We start from the raw sequence: 24619 nt of genomic DNA on the forward strand, positions 1-24619 counted from the left end.
AGTCATTTAACTGTTCAGTTCCTCAATTTCCCCATCTTTAAAGTGGGGATAACAATTGTACTTCTCAAGCATGGGGATAATTTTGACAGTGGCTGGCACATCCCATATGGTAATAAATGTTAGCCACCATCATAATCATCACCACTCATGACAGTGGGTGAGAAGAGGAATTGAGAGGTGCACCAAGAACAAGCGCCTGGCATACTGTGGGCACCCAGCAAACCATTTTCCCCCCATCAAAGAGAAATTCCTAGGGACCCCCATATCCTCCAGGTGTGTGGACTATCCTTGCTCAGAGAGGCCACACCCCTGGCCCACAATTCTGTGGCAGAAGTCCAAGGAACCCACCCAACCCGAGGTCTCCTCTGTGTCAGGAGGGAGCCCAGGCCTCTCTGGGCTCTGAACTTCCCTGGCAGGAGTGAAGAGGGGGCACTAAAACAGTCTTCTCCTCAGGCAGGCTCTTCCCTTCCTCTCCCTTTCTCCTTCCCCCAAACTCCCAGCCACCCCAGCATTCTCTGCCCCAGACTCAGGACTAATCTCCTTAGACCTTTATCCCTGTTTGCGTCAGGGCTTAAGCAGCTCAGGTCATCCTCCCCATGGCTCTGAAGACTCCTTTTCTGACCCTTCCTGCTGAACCCCTTCCTTTGGGCCCTCAGGCCTGCAGGGCCCAAGCCTCCCTGGAACATTCCCTCTCTTCTTGCTTGAAGTCTAGTTGTCCTTGGACCTGTTTGCCCCCAGTGCCCTCTTAGATGGGGTTGCTCCCCCTTACAGACTATCTCCTGCCCCCCTCCGAGAAACCCTCTCATTTTGAATCCCTGTGTAAGTCTCCCCTCCCCTCCCCCACACTGCTCTTGTCAAGGCTCATGATCTCTGTGTGGCTAAATCCAGCAGCTAGCTCTCAGCATCTTTCTCCACTCATCAGCTTCTGTCTCAGTGGATTGATCACTCATCCCTCAAAATGCTTCTGTTCTTGTGCCCCTCAGTTGGCTCCTCCCCACGGCCTGGAGTGTCCCTGCGTTTCATGCCGGACCCCTTCTCCCCAAATCCCCCACCGTACACACCCTCCAGGGGTGGCCCAGTGCTTCTGATGATGTCTCCCACATGGGTCTCCCAGCCAAGACCACTCCCCATAGATATCTGAGAGGCATCTCACCCACAAACCCCCGAAGGCATCTTAAGGAAAATGAAAGACATGGCCTCTGCCTGGGGGAGCATGTCTGGAAGTGGAGATGGTGGGCAGGGGGTGCTGAGGTGGCAGCACAGCCCCCCCCCCCCAAACTCCAAACAGAACTCCCTCCCAGGGCTTTGGCTCCTCCTCCTCACCTGGCTGTGTTCGTAGAGCAATTCTCTTCCCTTGCATTGCTGCATCCAGATCTACCCTTTCCTCTTGGCTATTTCGTAAACTCCAACAGAGCCGGTGGAGCTAGGGGGAGAGCATGTCACCACTCAGGGCATGTCACCACTCAGGGCCCTGTCACAAAGGCCTTATGGTGCCATGGCTGGCAGGTGGGCACTGGGGTCTTGATAGACTGAAAAGGGACCTGGCCCTTAGGCTCCAAGGAGAGATAGAATGTGGGGTGGGGAAAGCGTGGCACTTGGCAACCCTGGATTTCAGTTTTGGCTCTGCTACCATGTGGTTGTGTGGCCTTGGCAAAGGATGACACAACCTTCCCCGGCCTCAGTGTCCTTCAGTTGTATAGTAAGGGGTGGGAGGCAACTCGCTCAGGGCTCCTTCCGGTTCTGAGGTTCCAGGAACCTGTGCCCAGCATGGTGAAAGAAGCCTCTCATCACCCATGGTCTACTTCTTCCAGTGGAGGAGGCCCCCTCACAGGATGAATGGGACAGGGCAGACCCAGGAGCTGCTTTCCTTCCAGGTCCTTCCTGGCTGTCAGAAATGAGCACTAACTCAGACCCAAAGAGGGTTTACCTGGTTTACCCAGTTAACCTGGCCCCTGGCTGAGCTCAGTTGCTCAAGCTCAACAAACAAGGCATTTGTAGATGCAGAAGGGGAGCATCCCTTCCCTTCTAGTCTGTGATTTTGTTCTTTTCCTGAAAACATACATGAAAACTTTGAGAAGTAACAAAATCCAGCCAACTGTTGTTGCCTCCCCCATCCCCCAATGGCTGAGGTCAGCAGAAGCCCAACTAAGTGAACATCCCCACCAAACTTATCCTGGAATAGACTTTAACCTATCGCTGTACCAGCCTGGATCTGATCCCCAGCATATGGCAGGGATGTGAATGAGGAGGGCTGGGCCCCCTCCCCAGCCAGCCCTCTAAGACCTGCCTTAGCCTCACCTCTTGGGTTAAAGTGTTGGAACTAAACTTTTGCTGTGTTAATAAGAGACTGGGTTTAGCCTTTAAGTGCTTCCTGATGATGCCATATGTACACATTTGCCTTTCCAACTACACTCTTAGCCCCCTGTGGCCCAGGCCCTGAGCACACTGAGGAGCCTGGGCTCACCTGCTGTCCCTCCTCCCCGGTGGCGCTGAGCCACAAACCCTAATTTTCCTCTTCATCTCCCTGCCTGCGGGCAGCTGCTTGTGTTCTCCAGAACACCAGGCCTGCTGCTGGGCAGGTGGGAAACACTTGGCAAGTGCTTGGTTGCCTGGGAGGCAGGCAAAACCAAAAAGCTGAGAGTAACAGAGGCGTAGAAAGGAACACAGTCTAAACCATTGAGACCCTGAGCAACAGGAAATTAAGTCCATCGTCTCCAGCTTCTCAAGCTGCCAGAGCAGGGAAGTCTCCCACTGTCACTGATCCGGGGGTGATGTGTGGTGGGCCCGCAGTCCCAACAATCCTGGCTGTCCTCCCCACTGGCTCCATCCCTCTTCCGACTGGGCTGTGTGTGCCAGAGGGCAAGGAATCAAATGGAAACTGCTTAGCAGTAAGTGTGGCCAGAGGGGAAGACCAAGGGTAAATTGGGAACCCTGAAGCAGTCTTCCAAGTTCATGGCTTTTACCTATACCCCAGGTGAAGGTGTAGGAAAGGCATAAAGCATTCTGAGCTCCTCCGGAGACTTTGGACTTTCAGGACCTTCCTGCTTTCTGGCTCAGCCAGGTCCCTGTCCTGCGAAACCTACAGGCTGAGACACAGGAAGTGATGTGGTGCAGCCAGGTTGGGGCACAGGTGTGCCATTTACTAGTTTTGGTACCTTGGACAAAGAACTTAACTGGTCTGAGCCCAAGCATTCTAATTTTCAACTTGAGTGACTGATACCTGGCTCCTGAGAGTGTGAACATGCCAGGAGAGACTGAGAGGTGCCCACCCCTGAGCTGGCCACAGGGAGTTGCCTGAATTACTGCCCCTCCTCTTTCCTGTTGGCTCAATTCCCTTTGGGTGATGGCAGTTGGGACTGACCTAATTACATTAATTCATACCGAGGTTAGGGAACTTAACACTTCTAAGGAAAATTTGTATTTTAAAAGCCAAATTTCTCATTCTAAGTGAGTACCTAATTGGCAGAGGTTTGCTGAAAAGGTTTTTAGTTTAGCTTTGTTTTTAAGGCAGGGCCCTTTCTGTGTTACTTGCCTCATCCCCTATGCCTGGCCCCAGCCCTCCCACTTTAGAAACAAATGCAAGGATTCAGCCACTTCTGTTCAAAGTGAGCAGAGCCAAGTCCCTGCTTGCTGGGACAATGGGACTATTGGTTGACCCCTGGACACCCGAATGGTAGCACTTACGTGTTTATCCGGAATTGGGTCTGTGACTAAGGAGATCCCCAGGACGATGACGACAGTGAGTATAAAGAGGAATATGGAAAAATAGAGGTAGTGTATGCCACAGATGAACCGAGGGCACTTGCTGTTTGCTAAGCAGGTACTGCGTCCGTAGGCAAACTCAGACACCATTCGAATGAAGCCAATCAGGAATCCACCAGCCAGCCCCCAGAAGGCACCCTGCCAAAGGAGGAGCCCAGAGAGAGTCATCTGAGAGGAAGGTGGGTGATGCAGCAAACCATCTTCAGTTTCACCTCCCTGACTAGCTGAGTTCTAAAGTCAACCCTGTCATAACAGGGGCTTCGAATACCTTGCAGAAGTACTGTGAGCACCAGTGTGAGATACCTTCCTGGGCTCAACAAAGACCTGAGATACTTGCACTCCCTCTTAGGTTAATCAGAGAACTTCAGAAACACTGGAAACACTTTTAAGTTAGGTCATAAATAGGTATCTCAAATGTAACGTGTCCAAAAAAGACCCTAGTCCATCCCATTGCTGTAAGGGGCACCTCCATTTCCTTGGTTGCTCAGGTTGAAACCCCAGGTGTCATCCCTGCTTCTTTCCTTTCCATCCTGCCCTCCCACCAAGCCATCAGCAAATTCTGCTGGCTCTACCTCTAAAATGTACCTGGAACACAGCTACTTCCCATCTTCTCTATGGCCAGCACCCAATCCCACACTGCCATCTTTCCTCACACAAGTTGTTTCCCTCCTTGGTCTCCTGCTTGCCCACTGTGCCCACAGAAACCAGAGCGATCTCTTCAAAGCATATAATGGAGAAGACCATGCCTTTGCTTAAACTCTGCAATAGCTTCTCATGACTCACCATCACAATCAAAGTGTAACTCTGCTCTTTGGCTGACCCCACCTGGCTCCGCCACCCTCTTTGGCCACTCCTCCTTTGGCCACTCCTCTTTGGCGTGATCTCCTCCACGTCAAAACTGTCCACTTTGTTCTTGGCTCAGGCCTTTGTGCTTGCTTTTCTCTCTGCTTGAGCCCCTCCCAAGATCTTAATATTTACTTCTAGCTCATCTTTCAGAGTTCAAATTCAAGGTCATTTTCTTAGAAGTCTGCCGCCACCTTGGCTAATGCCCTCAATTGCCATCCTCCCCCAGCGCCTGCCCTGCTACCATCCATGATCCTTTTTTTATATGAAGTTTTTATTTATTGATTTAAGAGTGGGAGAGGGAGAGAAAGGGGGGGAGAGAGAGAGAAAGGGAGGGAGGGAGGGAGAGAGAGGAAGACTGATCTGTTGTTCCACTTATTTTTATGCGTTCATTGGTTGATCTGTGTATGTGCCTTGACTGGGGATCAAACTCTCGACCTTCAGGTATCGAGACAATGCTCTAATCAACTGAACTACCCAGCCAGGGCCTCTATGATACTTTTTTATTTTTTCATCAGCACTACATCACTATCAGAAATCTCTATCTGTCCACTGGGTGTCATCTGTCTCCTGTAACTAGACTGTCCACTCCTCAAGAGGGAGGACTTCATCTTGGCTCTGGAGCTGTATCTGGAGCCTGATTCAGTGGAGGATGGATGTCAGAGGAGACAGTGGGAAAATCTCTTGCAGAAAGAGCTCAAACCAAAAGCCAGGTGGATGATCCACAGGAACCATTTACTGAAGGAGATGTGTAGAAAGGGACGGTCTAGAAAAGAAAGGTTATCGGCACTGCAAATCAGTAGGAGTGGGAGGGATCTAGAAACCAGAGGGGCATGCCATCTGAAATAGGGTGGGAGAGAGGACCTGGAGAAGTTCTCTAGGTTGAAGATGGTAACCACAATATGCCTGTAACTTTGGATCAGTGGTAGTGGAAGAGCCACTGCCCAGATCTCCAGTTTTCCTTGGTGACAGGCCCTGATACCTTAAGGTTGGTGTCAGATGGGAGACAGATTCTCTTGCCTGCCTGCCTGCCCCTCGTACCCATGCTCTTCCCAGGAGAGCAAAGAGAAGAGGCTCTGGAAGCCTTGGAGCCCAGTCACTCTCTCCATACATTATTGGTGCTAAATTGCGTCCTGGAGAGGTAAGCAGAGCAGGAAGCACTAGCAGGGTGGTCTAGAGGACTGAGCACCTGAGATGAGCCTGGGAGGAAGCCTCAGCCAGGTGGAGACGGAAAAAGATACTCCCGGCAAAGCAAACACTCCATGCAAACAAAGGGATGCTGGAGAAGACACGGACAGTTAGGCTGTCAGCGCTGCAAGTCAGTGGGAGTTCCAGCGATCTAGAGGCCGCGCACAGAGGGGGCAAGGGCCCCGATCACGGAGCCCTTCAGGACCTGTGCTTAAGAACTTGTGCAAGGCCCAGCACTGAGTGCTGTTAGGGGAAACAAGTTAAAATATGACTCAAATGTTCAGTAAAAATATTCTGGTAAATTGTGCTTTCAAAGTCTTATGAAAGCACAATTAAACCATTCCCTGGGATCTTTATTTAAAGCATGGCTGGAAGAGATGGTCTTCACTAAAAGGAAGGTGGGAGGAGCCCACAACTGTACATCCCACCGTGAGTATGAAATCTCCGAGCATGACACATCCAAGTACAGGAGAAAGAGAAGAATATTTTCCTACAGCTAGATATGTGTGAGGGAGGATCATGCACACTTTGCACTGTCTATGGCATGGCTGAAAGTGGATTACATTGCAAAGGGAGGAAACATCAGAATTTGCCTCTACCTCACATTATAAGAGGGAGTGGGGACCAAATCTTTCCAGGAGTAAATCATCTCTCAGAAAGCAAATGATGCAATGTTGTGAACCCTTGAAGCACTAGAACCCTCCTAGGGCAACTCTGGCAAAGTTAACGACAATGTGAAGGCAAACCCTTACACTGCGCCATGTGGTGGCCATGCCAACATCCACCTACCTGCTCTGTGACTCTCTTGCAAAATATGGCAAGCACGAAGGTGGCAGAAATGGGTGGCACCAGGTAACTCCTAACTGCCTGCATGTACTCAAACAGCCGTTCACTGTGTATTGTTTGAATAATAGGGATCCAGGTGACGGTGACAGCAAGTAAGATTATAACAAAAAACCTGTAAATTAAACCAACAGTCAATGGTAATTTGGTGACTCCCCCCCACCACCAATAAAAAAAAAATCTACAAACCATAAACTATTAACTCGATTATTCTTTAGGTTAAATTCAGGTGCTCATTCATAAGTGTGGGTCAGAGGAGACAGCTATAACCCTAAACACTAATAGAGCCATATGGCTGCAGACAAAAATCTTTCAACTTCTCAACAACAACAACAAAAGCAGTGTCTATTTGCCTGTTACTGAATCATGGATAGGTTTTTACCATATTTGGAGGGTGGGTTTGGGACAGTCATGCTTAAAACATATAATACATGAAAAACATTAATCTCCTGAGTCGTAATACACTTCTAAACATTTCAGACAGATTAGTATTGCATATGATTCTAAAGAAACAAGTCCAAAAACTTATTTTATTACTTACATTGTGCTGAAAATTTTAAGGAACTGAGTACAGGTTCCAAATGTTCATTATCTTATTTTAAAAAAAGTGTATTGATTTTAGAGAGAGAGGAAGGGGGAGGGAAAGAGAGAGGGAGGGAGGGAGGGAGGGAAACATCGATGAGAGAGCACATCGATTGCCTGCCTCCTGCATGCCCCCTACTGGGGATTGAGCCTGCAACCCAGGCATGTGCCCCTGACTGGAACTGAACCAGCAACCTCCTGGTGCATGGGATGACATCCAAACAACTGAGCCACACAGGCAAGGCCATTACCTTTTCTAAGGAAAAGATTTTAAAACATGTATCCATATATAAAATCACAATAAATCAAATGTCACCCCAAAGATGAATAAATCTTATTAGTTCTATGTCAACAAAAGCTTAAAAATTATAATTTTGAGAGAGTTAAAGCAAATGATGTTAGAAAGGACTAATACCTTGATAGTCAAAGAAGTGAGTTCCAGTGTCAGTAACAATGGGCTAGCTTGCATGGGACTAACCCTCCTACAGATAACAATGATAAATTCTGGGTCAAATATAAAAACAAAAACACTGAAGAGTAGCCCAAAGCAGGCAGAATTGAGGGAGGGGGAAGGATTAAATCCTTGAAAGAATGAAACCATACTGGGTGCTATCTACATTTATCCAGCATTTTCCCTGAGCCGCTCCCTAATCTGCATGGTGTGGGTGGCTAGAATTTAAACAGAAAGCCTCACTCTTACTGGGTTGAGGAGTCAGAAGACAGAGGTTGGGGATTCAGAATGGCTAAAAATGCTTGGGGAAAATTCCAGAGAGCTGGAAGCCTAGAACAAGGGGGCCCACATCTGTGTATAACCCCCCTTAAACCCTTGATTGACCCCTGAATTGTGCACATTTGGGAAAATCTCCAGTCATCCAAGTTTTCTTTTTTCTACATCCCAAATAATTCTAGAACCAGCTAACAAGTTCCATTTAGCCTCTTCTCATTTTCTCTGCCATTACTGTCATATATTTTTGCTGCCATGTTATAAATCCCATAGGCATTTTTTCTTATTGATGTTTCAACAGACAATATTCATTTATATTTCCCATTTATTTACCCTTTTTGCCACCTTTCATTTTTCTCCAAAGTTCAATACTTCTATCTGGATTGTTTTCCTTCAGCCTGAAGAATTTCCTTTGGTATTTCTTATCATGAAACTCTACTGTAATACATTCTCTCAACTTGCATTTATCTGAAAATATATTTATTTTATCTTCCTTTTGGAGAATATTTTTGATGAGAATTTTTTTTTTTACTAGCACTTGAAGGTGTCATTTCATTGTCTTCTGGCTTTTATAGTTTCTGTTGAAAATTCTGCTGTCTCTTTGTTGCTCTTTTGAAGGTAATGTAATTTATTTTTCTCTGGCAACTTAAAGGTTTTCTCTTTATTTTCAATTTTAAGCAGTTTCACTATAATGTAGTCTAGGCATGGTTTCTTTTGTATTTACCTTCCTTGCAATTGTTTGTACTTCTCAAGTCTCTGAATAGTTGTCTATCAGTTTTGGAAAATTCTTGGACATTACCTTTTCAAAATCTCTTCTACCCAGTTTGCTCCTCTCTTTCTGTGGTTCCAATTGTGTTCCATGCCTATCTTTCCTTTTTTCTGTGTATTTCAGTTTGGATATTGTCGGTTGTTCCATTTCCAATCCACTAATTGTGCCTTCTGCTATATCCAATCAGTTGTGAACCTATCTAATGAGTTCTTAACTTCAGATACTAACTTTTCAATTCTAAATATCTTTTAAATCCTTTAGTAAACTTTAATTCTCTGCTGAACTTCTCAACATTTTTATCCATTTTTGTACACTTTCCCTCTTCTTGTACATATTAATCATGATTTTAAAAGCCCTTGTCTGCTAACCTCACCTGTGGGTCTATTTTTAGTAAATACAGTTGTAAGGGCAGACAGTCTTGCCTTGTTCCTTTTTAGTTTTTTCATTAAATATAATATAGGCTTTTAGGTGATATAGTATGTTTTATCATGTTGAAAGGGACCCATTTTACCAAATACCTTTTCTTCATCTGTGAATAGAGACATGATTTTTCTCTTTTGATCTATTAATATGTTGAGTTACATTACTACATTTCCTAATATTAAACCATTCTTATATTTCTGGAAAAAATCACAGTTGGTAATGAGATACTATTTTAACATTCTTTTAATATACTGTTGAGTTTGTGTCTAATATCTTACGTACAACTTTTGTACTGGTATTTAAAAGTTAGATTAGTCTTTAGTTCTAATTTTTTTTCTGTGCTGTGTTTGTTAGGTTTTGGCATCAATATCTTGAGCTTCGTAAAAAGAATTTAGGTTTTCCTTTTTCCTATGTTCTATAGCAATTTAAATAAAAGCAGTACCAATTTTTTAAAATTTGTTGGAAAAGTGCCCTTAAACTATGGACTGCTAATCAAAATGTAAAGACAACATCAAAAGCAGGGATTAGAGAGATAAAATACATGAGCAACATATTTTATGATTCAAGATAAAGGAAGTATAGAGACATAATGTAGGCCACATAAAATGCATGCTGGCTGGATGTTGTCCAAGGGCAGCCAACATGAAACCCTATGGAGAAAGACATGGCCACATTTTACGTATGTTTGTGTCCCCCACTCAAGCCCTAGCATGGTGCTGTGTGGCATCGGGGATAACACCATGGACAAATGCCCCTAATTACTGTGTGACTTTAGGTAGATCAATTTCCTTCTCTCGGCCACTTTCCCCCCATTTTCCAAAAGAGAATATGAACAGTAAAATTTACCTTTAATGTCAGGAGGACTATGAGATATGAGATACTATAGGTAAATTTCCTCACAAGGACTATTTTGGGGGTACAGTAAACTATGCTCATTTTTATCATTGTGATTACTTAATTTTTCCCAAATAAAAATAATTTTCGATGTGATCATAAAAGCAATACAGCTTCACTGCAAAACAGCAGCAAAAATATATAATCATACTGTATATAAACAGGATGATTCCATACACAGTATTATAGTCTAAATTTTTCATGTAATAACACTGTGGTTTCATTGATGCCAGTAATTAATGTGATAAGAGAAATCCTTCACCTTCCTGTTACCATGAGTTCCCTTTCAGTGGCCATAGGCCGTATCCGGGTATAGATGTCCACTGTGAAGAGGGTGCTGGCACTGTTGAAAACAGAAGACAGGGTGGACATGAGAGAAGCCCACATTGCAGATAGCATCAAGCCTCGTACACCTGCAAGAGAAGGGACATTTCCTGGACCTTCAGCTCTCTGTCCATGCCAGGAGATGTCTTAGGCCTCCTAAGAAACTTTTCTATGTACTAAATTATCTCCTACAAAATATGCAAGTTTTATTTGGAGTGAAATTCCATCTAAGATAGATTAATGCATTACGTTTGTCCTTGCTTTGTGATGAGACTTACTAGTTTCCTGCTATGTCTTTATATAATAATGGGAGCTAGTATCTCCTGAGTGTTGCTTTGTGCCAGAACATTTCTTTAGGCATTAGCCAACCCGATCTTCCCTACTGCCTTGTAAGATGGAGACCACTGCTGCCTCCCCACCCTTTACAGATGAGGAGCCAGAGGCAAGTGATGTTGTTCCTTGTGCCTCAGTGTCTTCATCTGTAAACTGGGCATAAAAGGTTCAGCAAGTGATGTTGTTCCTTGTGCCTCAGTGTCTTCATCTGTAAACTGGGCATAAAAGTACTCACCACAGGCTGTTGTTAACATTAAGACAAATTAAGTAGACGGGTTAACACAATTTCCAATACAGAGCAAACACTTAACAAATGTTAGCTATAAACATAACAATCTAGTATTATTAGCTGAAAGGCCACCATGTGGCAGGGAATTTGCTCTGTTGGAAGAGCCTGAGGGTAACTGGTGCCTGAACTGAAGGTCCACTGCAGTGAGGCCTCCATGGAATTTACTGGGCTGCTTGGGCCAGGCTAACACTAGTGTCTTTGGAGTTGCCTTCCTTCAGGTGCCCTCCAGCCCACACTCAGCCCCGGGTGCTCTAAGACAGGCTCAGCTAGAAAATCCGTACAACTTCCTTCCTGAACTGTGGGGTGGTTAGTATTTCCCTCACTCAGATTCCACTGATACTGTATTTAACGGAAAAGTCTCAACTTTTCCAGCCTACTGATCTCCAGAGCTAATATGGAATTTTTAAGACCTGTACTATCCACTGGGCCACTTCCATGGGATTTCAGGAAGCAGGTGAGATGACTGCGCAGGGTCGCCGGCATCTTGCAGTGAAAGCCCTCTCACTGTTGGTGGGCTGCTCGCCTCCCTGCCCATCCCATCAGACATGAGCTCTTCAAGAGCAGGGCTAGGTTTCTCTCATCCCTGCGCTCTCATGGCCTAGAACAATGCCTAGCACAGTGTGGGGCATCTGTGGAATGAAGGAGCGAAGGCCCGAGCTAAGCTAGGGAAGTAAACAATGGGAATCTTCAGCACAAGTTGTGCCTCTGTGAGCATGCGCACTGGGAGTGGGAGTGTGTGCTCGGATGAAGAGGGAGGAGGTTCTCTCAGGGCGAAAAAGATTTCCTCTATCCAACTAACTCTCCCACTTTACAGCCTATATTTCCACCCAGAAGGATGGGCTGACTGGTAGAGAAGCTCTCACAGCCTGAGGGCACAGGCTCCAATGGAGACACAGATCCCGGGATTTCTACGGCCTTTGATGGCAGGTCCATTTCTTACCTCTGGGCAGCAGCTCCACTATCAGCAGTGGGTAGGCGATGAGGCTGCAAGTAGTTAGGGTTCCACAGTGCTTTCTACATTCAGAAGGTGTGATACACGCCACTTTGTCTGCAAAGAGAGATACAGTCACACCAACACATTGGCCTTAGAGCTCTAAAATCTGAGCTCAGGGAAAAAAAGAATGGGAATAGGAATTACAGATTCCTATTTGACAGATTCTTGGTCTACTGGTGACTCCTCCAATCCATGATCCTATGCACTCCCGAGGAGCCTGGGGCAGAGGCAAAAAGCTAGGAGGTAGGCGCTGAGGAGTCAAGTGAGTTGATGCTTCTACCAATTCACTGCTTGACCCAAAGCAAGTCCTGTGACCTTGACAAGCCTTTTAATGATCCCAGCTACTTGTTAGGAAAGCAAACGGATTATTCATCTACGTACTAATGTGTGAACAACTTGTAACTTACTCCCTTATCCCTGATAGGGGTGCTATTTTAGAATATTTGGGAAGAAATTTTGGATAAAGGGAAGTAAAGGGAGTGAGTGTGATACACCCTTCAAGAGCTTAAACACAGGATATAAAGTTATGTGAGGACCCCCTCCCAAACAATAAATCAACATAGACTAGGAGGAGGCAGGATATTGCCTAGGTTTATAGGTAAAGTAAGTTATTTTACTGGGGATAGCTAGCTAGCTTACGAAGTGGTTACCAAACATCTGGAGAAAGAATCTAAAAACTCCAAGGGGTGGCTACAGTGAATGTCCATTTTCAGTCCATTTCCATCTACCTACTCTCCCTTCCCCCTGCTTTGGGAAAAGGCACCTGTCTGACTTGGTGTGGCTATTCTGGAAATTCCTTCTCCTTGGTCACAATGGCTGGTCTCTATCATCCAAGTGAGTTTGCTAGGACTCATCTGGGATTTCTGCAGGAACTACTGGGAAAGGAAACACTCTTTCTATGGGAATTGTTGAACTGGTAGGATAGAGGCCTGGTGCTGCTGGTGACGATCTTGCCACCAGATGGCCTGAGGGTGACACCAGCTCAGAAGAAAGAGGAGCCAAAAGTGCACACCATTTCAAACAAAAGCCCAAATAATACAGAGTTCTGCACAGAAAATTGGGTTTAGAGGACCACTCCTCGGCAGTGCCTGGCCCCCAGCTCTGGCCAGGGGAGAGACTCAGAATCACTCTACGGCCAGAAGCATTCCAGTTACTGGAAAAGCATATTCTTCCAGGAACCTGAGCAGGTGCCAAGCTTTCATGATAAATGACTTTCTGGCTTTCTACACTTGGCATGTGTAAATGGATCTGTGAATGTGGCCATTTCTGAGGACTAGGAACAAGTGGTTCCGGGCCCTTTTCCACCCCAAGAGCTCTCCCTAGTGCATTCCATCAACTCTATTCACCTCTTGGTCAGAAGGCTGGAGGGAGTGTGACTTCCTGAGGCCACTCCAGCTAGATGGAGAAGCTATGCCCCTCTCTTCCTTCTCCCACCCTTAGCAGCTTTTAGAGTTCAAACTACATGCAATTCTGCCCGATCTTGATCTTCAGTGAGCAGGGCAGTCCATAGGGTGGAGTGGGGAGGGGGAAACAGGATCCATGAAGCCCAGGGGACTGTGGGTCCTGGAGAGCACAGAGGCTTATTTTCTATTTAATAAAGAGACAACACTTTTGAGACCCAAAAGATCGCTGCCTGACAGACAAAGAACAAACATGGGAATGTTGAAACAGAACACACCTTCCTTTCTGGTAAAACTGGAAAGGAATTAGGATTAAAAAGAGGCATGTCGGGGCAGACTGAAAGATGACTTAGGGTTAGAGAGGTCTGCTGCACATGCTACTGCACAATAAGAAGTATTTGCACCCTGTGTGCTTGGCCATGGCACTGCAGCAGAAGACACTCATGATATTGCCAGCTTCGTCCCACTGGCTGCACTTATCAGAGCACATGCTCCATAAAGGATGAATGAATAAACAACCTGGGACCCTGAGGGACAGGACAGCTAGTAAAACTAGGGGATGAAATAGATCCACAGAATGATGGGAGCTAATTAAGGAAAAAGGGATGTTTTCATAGCATTTAATGGAAAGAATGTGGGCCCTACTTTGGGGTTACATGGAGCTCCCCCTCCTACATGCCTCATCTGTGCAATGAGGCTATACAAGCCCCCTCTGGGGCTGTGAGAGCAGGGACAGAATCTGTGAGATTGCCGGCACAGAACCTGGCACACAGGCCCACCAGTATGCTGTCTGAGATGCAAGGGGAGGAACTTGGCCTTCCAGCCATGGCAAAGGCTGGGAGCCAGGTATAGGGAGCACTGGTTGGCTCTCTCCTGCCTGAACTTCTATCTTGGAATTTCTCTCTTGCCACCTACCATGGTCTCTGCAAGACTTCTGTTCAGCTGTATCCCTAATCCAAACCCATTAGCTCCCAAGGCAGCTGTCTGGGGAATCCTGACACCAGTACACTGTACAAGACCTGATAACCCCAAATGCTATCTAGAGCTCTTAGACAAGAGTTGATTGGGATGAACACATCAGAATCAAATTTACCTGTGTACAGGACGCGGCTGATCATTCCGGGCATCACAATACTGAACATGGGCAGCAGCTTCAAGTACCCACAAAAGACACAGCCACCCTTCACGTGAGACATGCTCCTCCCTGCCAAGCACCTCTGGACAAAAACCTGCCAAGGAAACACAAATGGGTGAGGGAGGTGATCGTTTTATCAGAGCATATAAAGCCCAAGCCACCCTGGCACAGAAGGTTGCCAGATGTGGTCTCTGGTGGGTTTCTGCTAAGCTGATCACCCAAATTACCCAGGCATCTTCAGGACATCCAGGGCCAGAGGAGATGTGTGTGACCAGTAAATGTGTTTTGCGAGGTGCAGAGCTGCCAGAGGGGTCAGGGATGGCGTGTATGGCTTTGGTCTTATTGCTAGCACTGCACACCAATCATGGCAATGCAGTCCCCTGGCAAGAACAAGACTCCCTCCGTATCTGCTGGGTAGAAGGAAAAGAGCCCTGAGACATCAATCAAAGCAAAGGTGGGTACCTGGCACGAATAAGTATTCAGAACTGGGACCAACTTCATTCATCTAAATTTAAATGAACCAGTATAGACCTTTAAAATGCAAAAATCTCCTTCAGAAGATGTTTTAAGACCCATTTCATGGTGCTCCTGTTGTAAGAGGCAGTGTGCACTCAGGCTGAAAAGAATAGCACAGCTGGTGGGTGGAGAAGCACTTAAAAAAACACAAAGACATGGTCCAGTGCATCAAAACAATTCAGTACTATGTATGCACTGAAATTACGCTCTTGAAGAACATTCAAGTAATATGAAAAAATGCTCACAGTGTGATGGTAACTAAAAGGCTCAGGATGCAACAACAGCATATCTACCACGACTCTACACCTAGGAAAAAGTCCACAGGAATAAAGCAATACGATAATAGTGGTTAATTCTGGGGTGGTAGGATTAACAGGCAGGATTTTCATTTTCTTCTTTATTTTTCTGGGGCACGGGGATCAAACTGGAAACCGAGGTATGTGCCCTTGATTGGAATCGAACCCAGGACACTTCAGTCTGTGGGCCAACTCTCTAACCACTGAGCAAAACCTGCTGGAGCTACAGTCTAGCTTCTTTACTGGCATAATGCTTTGAAGATTTACCCATGTTACTAGAGGTAGCTGTACTTCCTTTTTATTTCTATATTTCCTTTTCACTGTATGAGTATTTCACAATTTATTTAATGATCTACCATTGAGAGAAAGTCATAGAATTTTTAGAATAAGTTTGAGTTCTTAAAAATCTAACTGAAATACTGTTTGGTTGCATTTAATTTGTTGACTCAATTGAAGAGAACTGACTTATTTTTCATATCCTAAAAACTGTATTTTAAGTAATGACAGGAAAGAAAAAAAGAATGAAAACAGTTGATGTGCTATAGATGCCACTGTGGGAGAAGTTTCTATTAAACAGAATTTCATATAAAGTTATTTAGGCAATAAATAAAGATTGGAAGGGAAACTTAACCACTGAGTGCAGACAGGCCCACTGTGGTGGAGCCTGGAATCCGCTGAGGACCATCAGCCCCCAATGTGGTCACTTAAGCTACAATGGGTCTAATTACCTGATCCGTGCACCAGTAGTATAAGGAGAGGATGGGGATGCCAAGGACGACTCCAGGCCAGGGGAGGTCTCCAGTGACGGGATGTCGGAAGATATGGAAAGAATCCGGTCGAGGGAGGTAGCACTGTGGCTTGGCAGTCCAGTTTCCCTCCTGGACTATGCTTGGCTTAGCATTTAAATAACTATGCTGCAGCCCCTGGTATCCTCCCACTTCTTTAAAGGCTTAAAAACAACATAAAACTTATTAGTACCTTAAATTGTACAATAACACACATCGAAAGATCCAAGATTGCAAAGTAAGACCCAGTCTGATGTCAGTCCATTGCACTTTATATGTCTAATATATAAAGTGCAATGGGGTGACAAATAGTCAAGACTATGTGCCTAAGAAACGACGTCATCTTTCTCAGAGAGAAAGAAGAGTACAGTAGACATTGATGGCTATGTGCCCAGCAACCCCTGATCCTGATTCTGGTAGCAGAGCCCCTCTTTCCAGCTGCATTCCATCCTATGTGGCTTAGGTGGGCTTAGTCAAACTCTCTACCATTCCAGTCTGGTATGTGACCCAGGCCTGGCCAATGTTCCCTATCCCCTGGGCAATGACTGATGGAATGAATTTGAGACTCATGCTCAGCTAATTAGGATTTGTCCCAGGAGTCATTCTTCTGATTAAGGAACCAAAATAAGCCTGCTTTCTTCCTTTGGGGTTCTTAGTCTGTATGGCCATTTGAAGCTCTTCTGTCTGCCTGATTTATGCAGAACCCTGGATCTAGCCATTCCTGAAGGAAATGTGACCCTGGACTTATTAGTTATGTGAGCCAAGAAAGCACTATTTGCTTATATTGGTTTTAAACTAAAATACTATCACAAATTATCAAAAGAATCTTGACTAAAACAGAAATTAATATTTGTTTTCCTGCAATGCCAGCAAGATGTTTATGAAACTTCATATTTGAAATTTTCTTCAAAGCCTGTGACATTTCTCCCTCTATAAGTGGTATAAAATCTTAACATTAAAAACCTGGCTGGTGTGGCTCAGTTTGTTGGGTGTCGTCCTGTGCACTGAAAGGTTGTCAGTTCAATTCCTGGTCAGGGCACATGACCACACTGGGGCTCGATCCCCAATCAATGTTCTGCTCTTACATGGATCTCTCTCTCTCTGTCTCTCTCCCCCGCCCTCTCTCTCTCTAAAAATCAATTAAAAAAAATCTTAACAAAGTTAAAATTTTGTAAAAGAGAAATAAATGGTGATGGAAGACTTGACTTAGGGTGGTGAACACACAATACAATATACAGATGGTGTATTATAGAATTGTACACCTGAAATCTATATAATTTTACTAACCAATGTCACCCCAATAAATTCAATAAAATTTTTTTTAAAAAGTTAAAAATTTGCCCTGGCCAGTTTGGCTCAGTGGTTAGAGCATCAGTCCTCATACTGAAGGGTTCGGGGTTCAATTCCGGCCAGGGGCACGTACCTCTGTTGCAGGCTCCAGGCCCGGTTGGGGCATGGTAGGCAACCAGTCAATGTCTCTCTCACATCGATGTTTCTCTCTCTCTCTCTCTCTCTTTCACTCTCTCTGAAAAGCAATGGAAAAAATATCCTTGGGTGAAGATTAAAAAAAAAAAAAATTAAAATTTTGTTTGACTGAAAGAAGAGGTTTGCATCATGTATAAAGAACTCCTACACATCAATAGCAAAGAAAATTACTAGAAAGAAATATGGTAAGAATATGACCAGGTGGTTCACAAAAAGAGGAAGTACATATGGCCACTAAGTATATGAAAAGATTCTCAACCTCACCAATGTCTAGAAATTTCAAATTAAAACAAAAATGAGATACATTTGTTTTCTTCATCAGCTGGGCATATTTTTAAAATGTCTTAAAACATTAAGTTTTAGCTGGGAGATTTACACGACATATATTCTCATACATTGCTGAAAATATAAATTAATACAGTAGTCCCCCCTTATCTATGGGAGATATGTTCCAAGACCTCCAGTGGATTCCTGAAATTGCTGATAGTATCAAACCCTATAATACATTTTTTTCTTATACATACATACCTATGATTAAGTGTGTGCTGTTTTTTTTTTATAAATTAGGCACAGTAGATTAATAACAATAACTAATAAGAAAATAAAACAATTGTAACAACATACTATAATAAAAGTCATGTGAATGTTGGTTTCTCTCTCTCAAAATATCTTTTTGTACTGTCCTCCCCTTTTCACTTAAAGGAAGCACTTTATGGCTTCTCTTTGGCAACCTAAATTGCTAGCATCACTACTCTTGAGCTTTGGGGACATTAAGTAAAATAAAGGTAACTTGAATACAAGCACTGCAATACTATGACAGTTGATCTGATAACTCAGATGGCTACTAAATGACTAACTAGTGGATAGGGTATACAGTGTGGATTTGCTAGACAAAGAGATAATTTATGTCCCAGGTGGAATAAAGTGAGATTTCATTATACTACTAAGAATGGTGTGCAATTAAAAACTTACTCATTTTTTATTTCTGAAATTTTCCATTTAATATTTTTGGGCTGTGGTTAACTGCAGGTAACTGAAACTATGGAAAGTGAAATCATGTATAAGGGGTAACTACTCTATACCCAGTTTAGAGAGGAATTTAGGGTAACTCTTGAAAAGCTGTGTTTATTCCAGTTAATGCAAGGCTGAGTTAACATTCAAAACCAACTTGCTGCAATATACCATGTTAACAGAATAACGGAGAAAAGTAATAGAATCATCTCAGTAGATGGGGAAAAATACTTGACATAATTAAAAACCGTTTATGATAAACAATCTTAGTAAAGTAGGAATGGAAGGGAACTTCGTTAGTATGACAAAGAGTACCTACAAAATTGACAGCAAATATTTTCTTTAATTGTGAAATAGTCAAAGCTTTTCCTCTAATATTAGGAATGAGACAAGAATGTCTGCTGTCTTTACTTCTATTCAACACTGTACGAAAGGTCATGGCCAGTGTAATAAGGCAAGAAAAAGAAACAAAAGGTATAAAGTTTGAAGAGGAAGGAAACAAAAAGATAACTTGTTGACTTGGGTGCTGGTTACCAGTGTGTGCTCAATTTGTGATATTTCATCTACTATATACTTTGACTTGTGTACTTTTCAATAAAAAGGTTATTACAAATATAAAACCAAAAAAGATGCAGTAGATCTCTATTCACTGTCATAGAAATTTGCCTATGATATAGTACCAGTGGTGGAAAAACAAGCACAAATTTTTTTAAAATTTTTTCTATTGATTTTTTTTTTTTTTTTTAGAAAGAGAGGAGGGGAGAGGAAGAGAGAGGGAGAGAGAAACATCAGTGAGAGAGAGAAACATTGATTGGTTTAAGTTGTACACACCCCGACAGGGGACTGAATCTGCAACCTGGGCATGTGCCCTGACAGGGAATTGAACCGGTGACCTTTTGGTGCACAGGACAATGCTCAACCAACTGAGTCACGCTAGCCAGGCAACAAAATTTTGATTATATTAAAACATATATCTCAATGATTAAAAAATATTCGTATATATGAGGAATATCTCCGGAAGGATATACACAAGACTTGTAATACTGTTGTCTGAGGAGTTGAATTGAGAAACTGAGGGCATTGAGTATTTCACTGTGCACCCTTTTGTTTTAGCTTCCTGGTTCATAAATAGCCATCTTCTTGCTGTGTCCTCACATGGTGGAAGGAGAGAAGGAGCTCTCTGGGGTTTCTTTTATAAGGACACTAATACTATTCATGAGGGCAGAGCCTCCCATCACATTGGGGGTTAGGATTTCAACATACAAGTTTTGGAGGAACATAGACATTGTCTCTAACAGTAAAAAATATATAATTATTTAGAAATATAATTGCTAACATTAAATGGAATATCCCACCAGCTCCTAAGGTTTAACTGGATATCATTTTCAACTATTGGGGTGGCACTGGCAGGTTTAAAAAATGCTGATGTTTAATTCTAGCACACAATTAAACACAAAGGCTTAGTGTATTTTAGCTTATAGTTTTATCACTCAAATTAGTCACTGCTTCTCAAAGCATTAAAAATTTCTTGGATCATGCCTGACATGTATTTTGTTTCCCAGCAACACCATATTGAGCATACTTCATGGCACACTAATGCTTACAGAATGGTAAGACTGAGGACTGTGTGATTCTGTTTGATTCTATCTGTTCTCATTCCATGGGGTACAACAACATGATCTATGGAATCATAATCCTAAAATTGTACTCACATATCACTTCAATATTTTTTCGGTACTTGGGCCAAGAACTTTTCCTTCTAGGTTTCTGCAAGACTGATCCACCCATGGAAGAGTGGGTAACAACAATTTTACTCAAGTCATACTCCTACCCTAGCTAGTGGAAGAAAACTTCCATTTTAAGGTAAGTGTACTTGCCACTACAGATACTGTAATATATACATTCACTTATTGGGCTTTCGTGTTAGAGAGACTCAGCTATGAGTTTTGCTCTTGGTGTGTTTTGCGAGCAAGTTGCTTAACTCAGACTTAGTTTCCTCATCTGTAAAATGGGATAACAAAAATAGTTATGCCTCATGGTGATTGTGATGATTACAGAGGCAATATAAATGCCTACATGGTACCTGATACTCAATTCATATCAGCTATTATTTTCATTCTTATTACTTAATAATTTGTGGGATTCTTATCTTGCCCTCCTATGTCCCAATTTCTCTTTACTTGCTTTTTTTTTTTTTTTTAATGAATGAATAACCTCAATGGTTCTGGTTCTTAAGAAGTTTTGAACTTGGGGAGTATGATTTATTCATGTGACACAGTCAATGAACAATCAAGGTATGTATAAAAAAATGTTAAGTTGTGTGCTACTGATGCAAGTCCAGAGAAGAAAGATGTGATTTGGAATAATAATTGAATCAGACCTTTGGGGAGAATCTTCCACTGACATTGACAGATGGGTTTGATTGAGTGGATGAAAAGGAGAGGGACTCCTAACTGGAGAGGAAGAGCATGGACAGAGGTACAGAGGTGGGGATGAGAGTGGTGGACCACTCTTCACTGCTGTTCCAAAGCATTAGAGTTTGTCACAGCCACTCTTATTCCTTGACTCCTTCCTTCTCAAGTGAGCAGAATTCCCCCAGCCCCCAATTTGCAGCACGACCTTAGATAATGCTCTTGGGTTCTGAGGACCCCAATCTCATCTATGAGATGAAAGTGCTGAAATGATCCCAGGCAGCAACAATATTCAAAGATTCTACCCATGGTACTCAATCTTCTCAAGATTTCCTTACCGTAGCCCGTTAGCACGAGTGATCCCAGAAGAGTAAAGACAGCATGTAATGCATTAGTATAAACCACAGCTATAAAACCACCTGAAAAGGCAAGAGAAAGAGGAACAAAAGCCACATTTGACTCTGTCTGTTGAAAGCAGCTCTGGCATCCTACTCTACATACCTGTTTCCCCCAGATCTCCATATTTATACCTTTTGTGCCTTTAATTTAGTGGGTCTTACAACTACTTATGCTTGGTCTTGGTACACCCTGCTCTCTCTCTTAAATATCCTTTATGATCTTTTGCTGGATTCTTATCTTGCCCTTCTATGTCTCAACATCCCTTTATTTCCCATTTTTTGGATGAACCAAAACCTGGTAGTTTTCCTAAGGGAAAAATAACCTGTTAGTTTTTTTTAAATCTCAGTTTGGAAGGAACAGTTAGCACATCCCTGGCCTCTATCTGCTAGATCACAGTAGCACTCTCCAGTTGTGACAACCAAACATGTCTCTATACATTATCAAATGTTCCCTGAGAAGAAAAGCCCAATCCCCACTCCCCCCACACTGAGAACCACTGATTGAGTGTATCCCATTCCCAACCCTGATTTTCTCCACTCGACAGTGGTGAACTGCCAGGGATACTTTGCAGCATCCCAGGTTTGCACTGTGGCTTGAAAACACATGTGCTCACTCTCGAAGCCCATGCAGAGACTGTCTAGGACAGAACTGCCTAAGTAAAAAATCCTGTCTGATGGCCTCACCTGATAAGGTGAGCAGGATGGCCTGAAGTGGCCACCCCGCCCCTCCTTCCCTTTCTGTGGTGCCATTCTTTCACCTGGCAGCTTGCTGTATCAGGCCCATCTCCACCTAAAGCACGACCCCTGCTGACCCTGCCAGTCAGAAAGCCCCCACCAGCCCAACCTGATTTTTATGGGTAGGACTCCACTTTGGCACTCCTGCCTCGATTATTTTCACAGTTCTCCCCACCCTCCAGGCCTCAGTAATGTGCTCTGCAGACTTAGGAAAATGCAAAAGCTGAAGACCCCTGCCTCAATGTCTGCAGGACTCCACTAAGACGTAGTGCTTTTGTGTTAATATAAATACCTGTGTGCTTAGAGTAACCTCACCTGTGATCATATAAATGCCAGTGATTGTCAGCAAGACTGCGGTGGCCAGGTAAACATCCAACCCCCAAATCATCTTCATGAACATGGCACCAGTGCAGATCTCCACCTGAAATGATACAAGGCAACAGGCTGCACTTTCACTCTCAGCTCAGTTGATAGCAGTCCCGTAAAGACACTGACCTTAGAAGCCATCTGCAGTTTGCACATGCACTACATCACTAGTGGACACTGGCTGACAGTTCCCCAAGTTCTGCTGGGCAACAAGGCTTGTGCACACAAGTTTAGCCAAGGTGAGCACCTTTAGGGCTTGGGTTAACCCAATTAATACACTTAGCCTCTTCCTCCCTGGAGCCTAAGTGGGCAGTGTGCTGAGAGTGAGCTATTCCTGCAGTTCTGCACTGGGAAGGGCAAAGGGACGAGCTCATCGGGAGTTGGCCAACTTTTCCTGTATAGGACGAGATGGTAAATACTGTAGGCCTTTGCAGGCCACATGCCATCTCTGTTTTTGACCACCCCTTAGCACTAGAAAACCATTCTTAGCTCAAGGACTATACAAAGCTGACTACTACAAGGAGTAGCCTGTGGGCTGGATTTGCTGATCTCTGTCTTGGAGGACAGTGATCCTGATGCATCTGCACATTATTTAACCAGCCAACTTCTTGCTTCGTTATTCTGGTCCCCAAAGCCGGGGACACAATGGGCAGGGATTCTCCTAACATTCTTCTATCCCTTTATTTACCAAATGTTTACTGAGCACCAACCATGTAGCAGATATTTAGCAGGGTTCTGAAGACACAGAGTTACCAAAAGTCAGTCACTGTCTTCAAGTAGCTTACACTTAATGATGGAAGCGGACCACTAAATAGGCAATTTCCATGTAATGTGATAAGTGGCACTCATTTGATTGTTTAAAAAACATTTATTGAGTGCCTTATGAAATAAACGTGTTCTCGGCACGGGGGGTAACATGGTGAACAAGCCAGCCAAGGCCCTGGGCCTTAAGAAGTTTGTACTGAAGTAGAGAAGACAGATAATAAGCGAGGAAATAAATAAATTCCTCTCATATTGGGACGAGTATTACAAAGAAAATAAAAACAGAGTAATGGAGGAGACTGACGAGCATATCCATGGAAGGCCTTTCCAAGGAGATAGTTGAAAAACATGGGGAAAGAACATTCTGGACACCTTACAGAGCAGGGGTCAAGGGCTTAAAGTGGGAATAAGCTTTATGGATTTGAGAAACAATAAGGCAGGCAGTGTGGCTACAGCACAGTGACCACAGGAGAGGGGAAAAGTCCAGAGAGGCGGGCGCTACAACAAGACAGTCCTTACCAGTCAGAACAAGGGGTTTAGGTTTTCTTGTAAGGGTGGTGGAAACTCCTGGATTGTTTTAAGCATGGGAGTGACAGTACCTAATGATATAACACAGGTAGGCCCAAGGTTCTCTGGGAATACAGAGGGACCTGTAACCTAGGCTTGGGAGGCAAAGAAGATGCCTCTGCCTTTTATTTTTGGCAAACTATTATTAAGCTATTCTTTCTCTGCTTTAGCTTTAAGAGCAGAGGTCAATAAGTAACTAATGGGGCCCCAGAGTGAACTGCTGGGACAAATATAGCACAGTCCTGTCTACTGATTTTTGTTTTTTTTTTCCTTGGGCTGGCTTTTACACAACTTACTGAGATCTTATGGAAGAAACAGAGGAACAAGTACAGAACAGCAAGGAGGAAGTGGATCCGGTAGCCACCAAACCTCTTCCTCAAATATTCTGGTGTTGTCACTACCTGTATGAGCAACAAGAGAAGTCACTGTCAGACAGAGTGCCAGATGAGGCAGGCTCACAAGCATGGCCTTGCTCACAGAGTGCTGGATGTAACAGAGATGCAGTCGATGGTAGGAGTGGCCCAGGAAGACAAGATGCAGGGTCACCAACTCTGGCTTGGTACTACATGGTACCTGCGAAGATGAGAGAGAAAAAAAAGGACAGGCAATACCGCTGCTGCTTTCAAGAAGCTTCGAATCTAGCTTCCAGTGCAATCATCAGAAAGCAGAAGGAAATCAGCTAATTGGAAATGTTTAATGATGACAAATCACTTTTATGAAATAATCACAGAGCAAAATTAAATGCTTTATCACATACTACAAATATAACATGCTCAAGAGAGAC

At 43.9% G+C, this 24619-nt stretch overlaps 1 protein-coding gene across 1 annotated transcript in view; it reads right to left on the minus strand.

Annotated features, from left to right (window-relative positions):
* Nucleotides 1–1149: 1149 nt before the first annotated feature.
* LOC308549763 (sodium/glucose cotransporter 1-like) overlaps nt 1150–24619 on the minus strand; it is a gene marked incomplete at both ends in the record, with an annotated part of 40109 nt that continues 16639 nt past the window's right edge. Inside the window, 11 exons of the mRNA XM_081122770.1 lie at nt 1150–1217; nt 1324–1423; nt 3685–3900; nt 6583–6751; nt 10291–10441; nt 11915–12022; nt 14462–14597; nt 16044–16264; nt 21346–21426; nt 22456–22561; nt 24132–24236. Coding sequence (XP_080978896.1) covers nt 1150–1217; nt 1324–1423; nt 3685–3900; nt 6583–6751; nt 10291–10441; nt 11915–12022; nt 14462–14597; nt 16044–16264; nt 21346–21426; nt 22456–22561; nt 24132–24236 — 1461 coding nt within the window. The remainder of the gene's footprint in view (nt 1218–1323; nt 1424–3684; nt 3901–6582; nt 6752–10290; nt 10442–11914; nt 12023–14461; nt 14598–16043; nt 16265–21345; nt 21427–22455; nt 22562–24131; nt 24237–24619) is intronic.

The sequence above is a fragment of the Miniopterus schreibersii genome (genome assembly GCF_964146895.1).
Source record: "Miniopterus schreibersii genome assembly, chromosome: 20".
Taxonomy (NCBI): domain Eukaryota; kingdom Metazoa; phylum Chordata; class Mammalia; order Chiroptera; family Miniopteridae; genus Miniopterus; species Miniopterus schreibersii.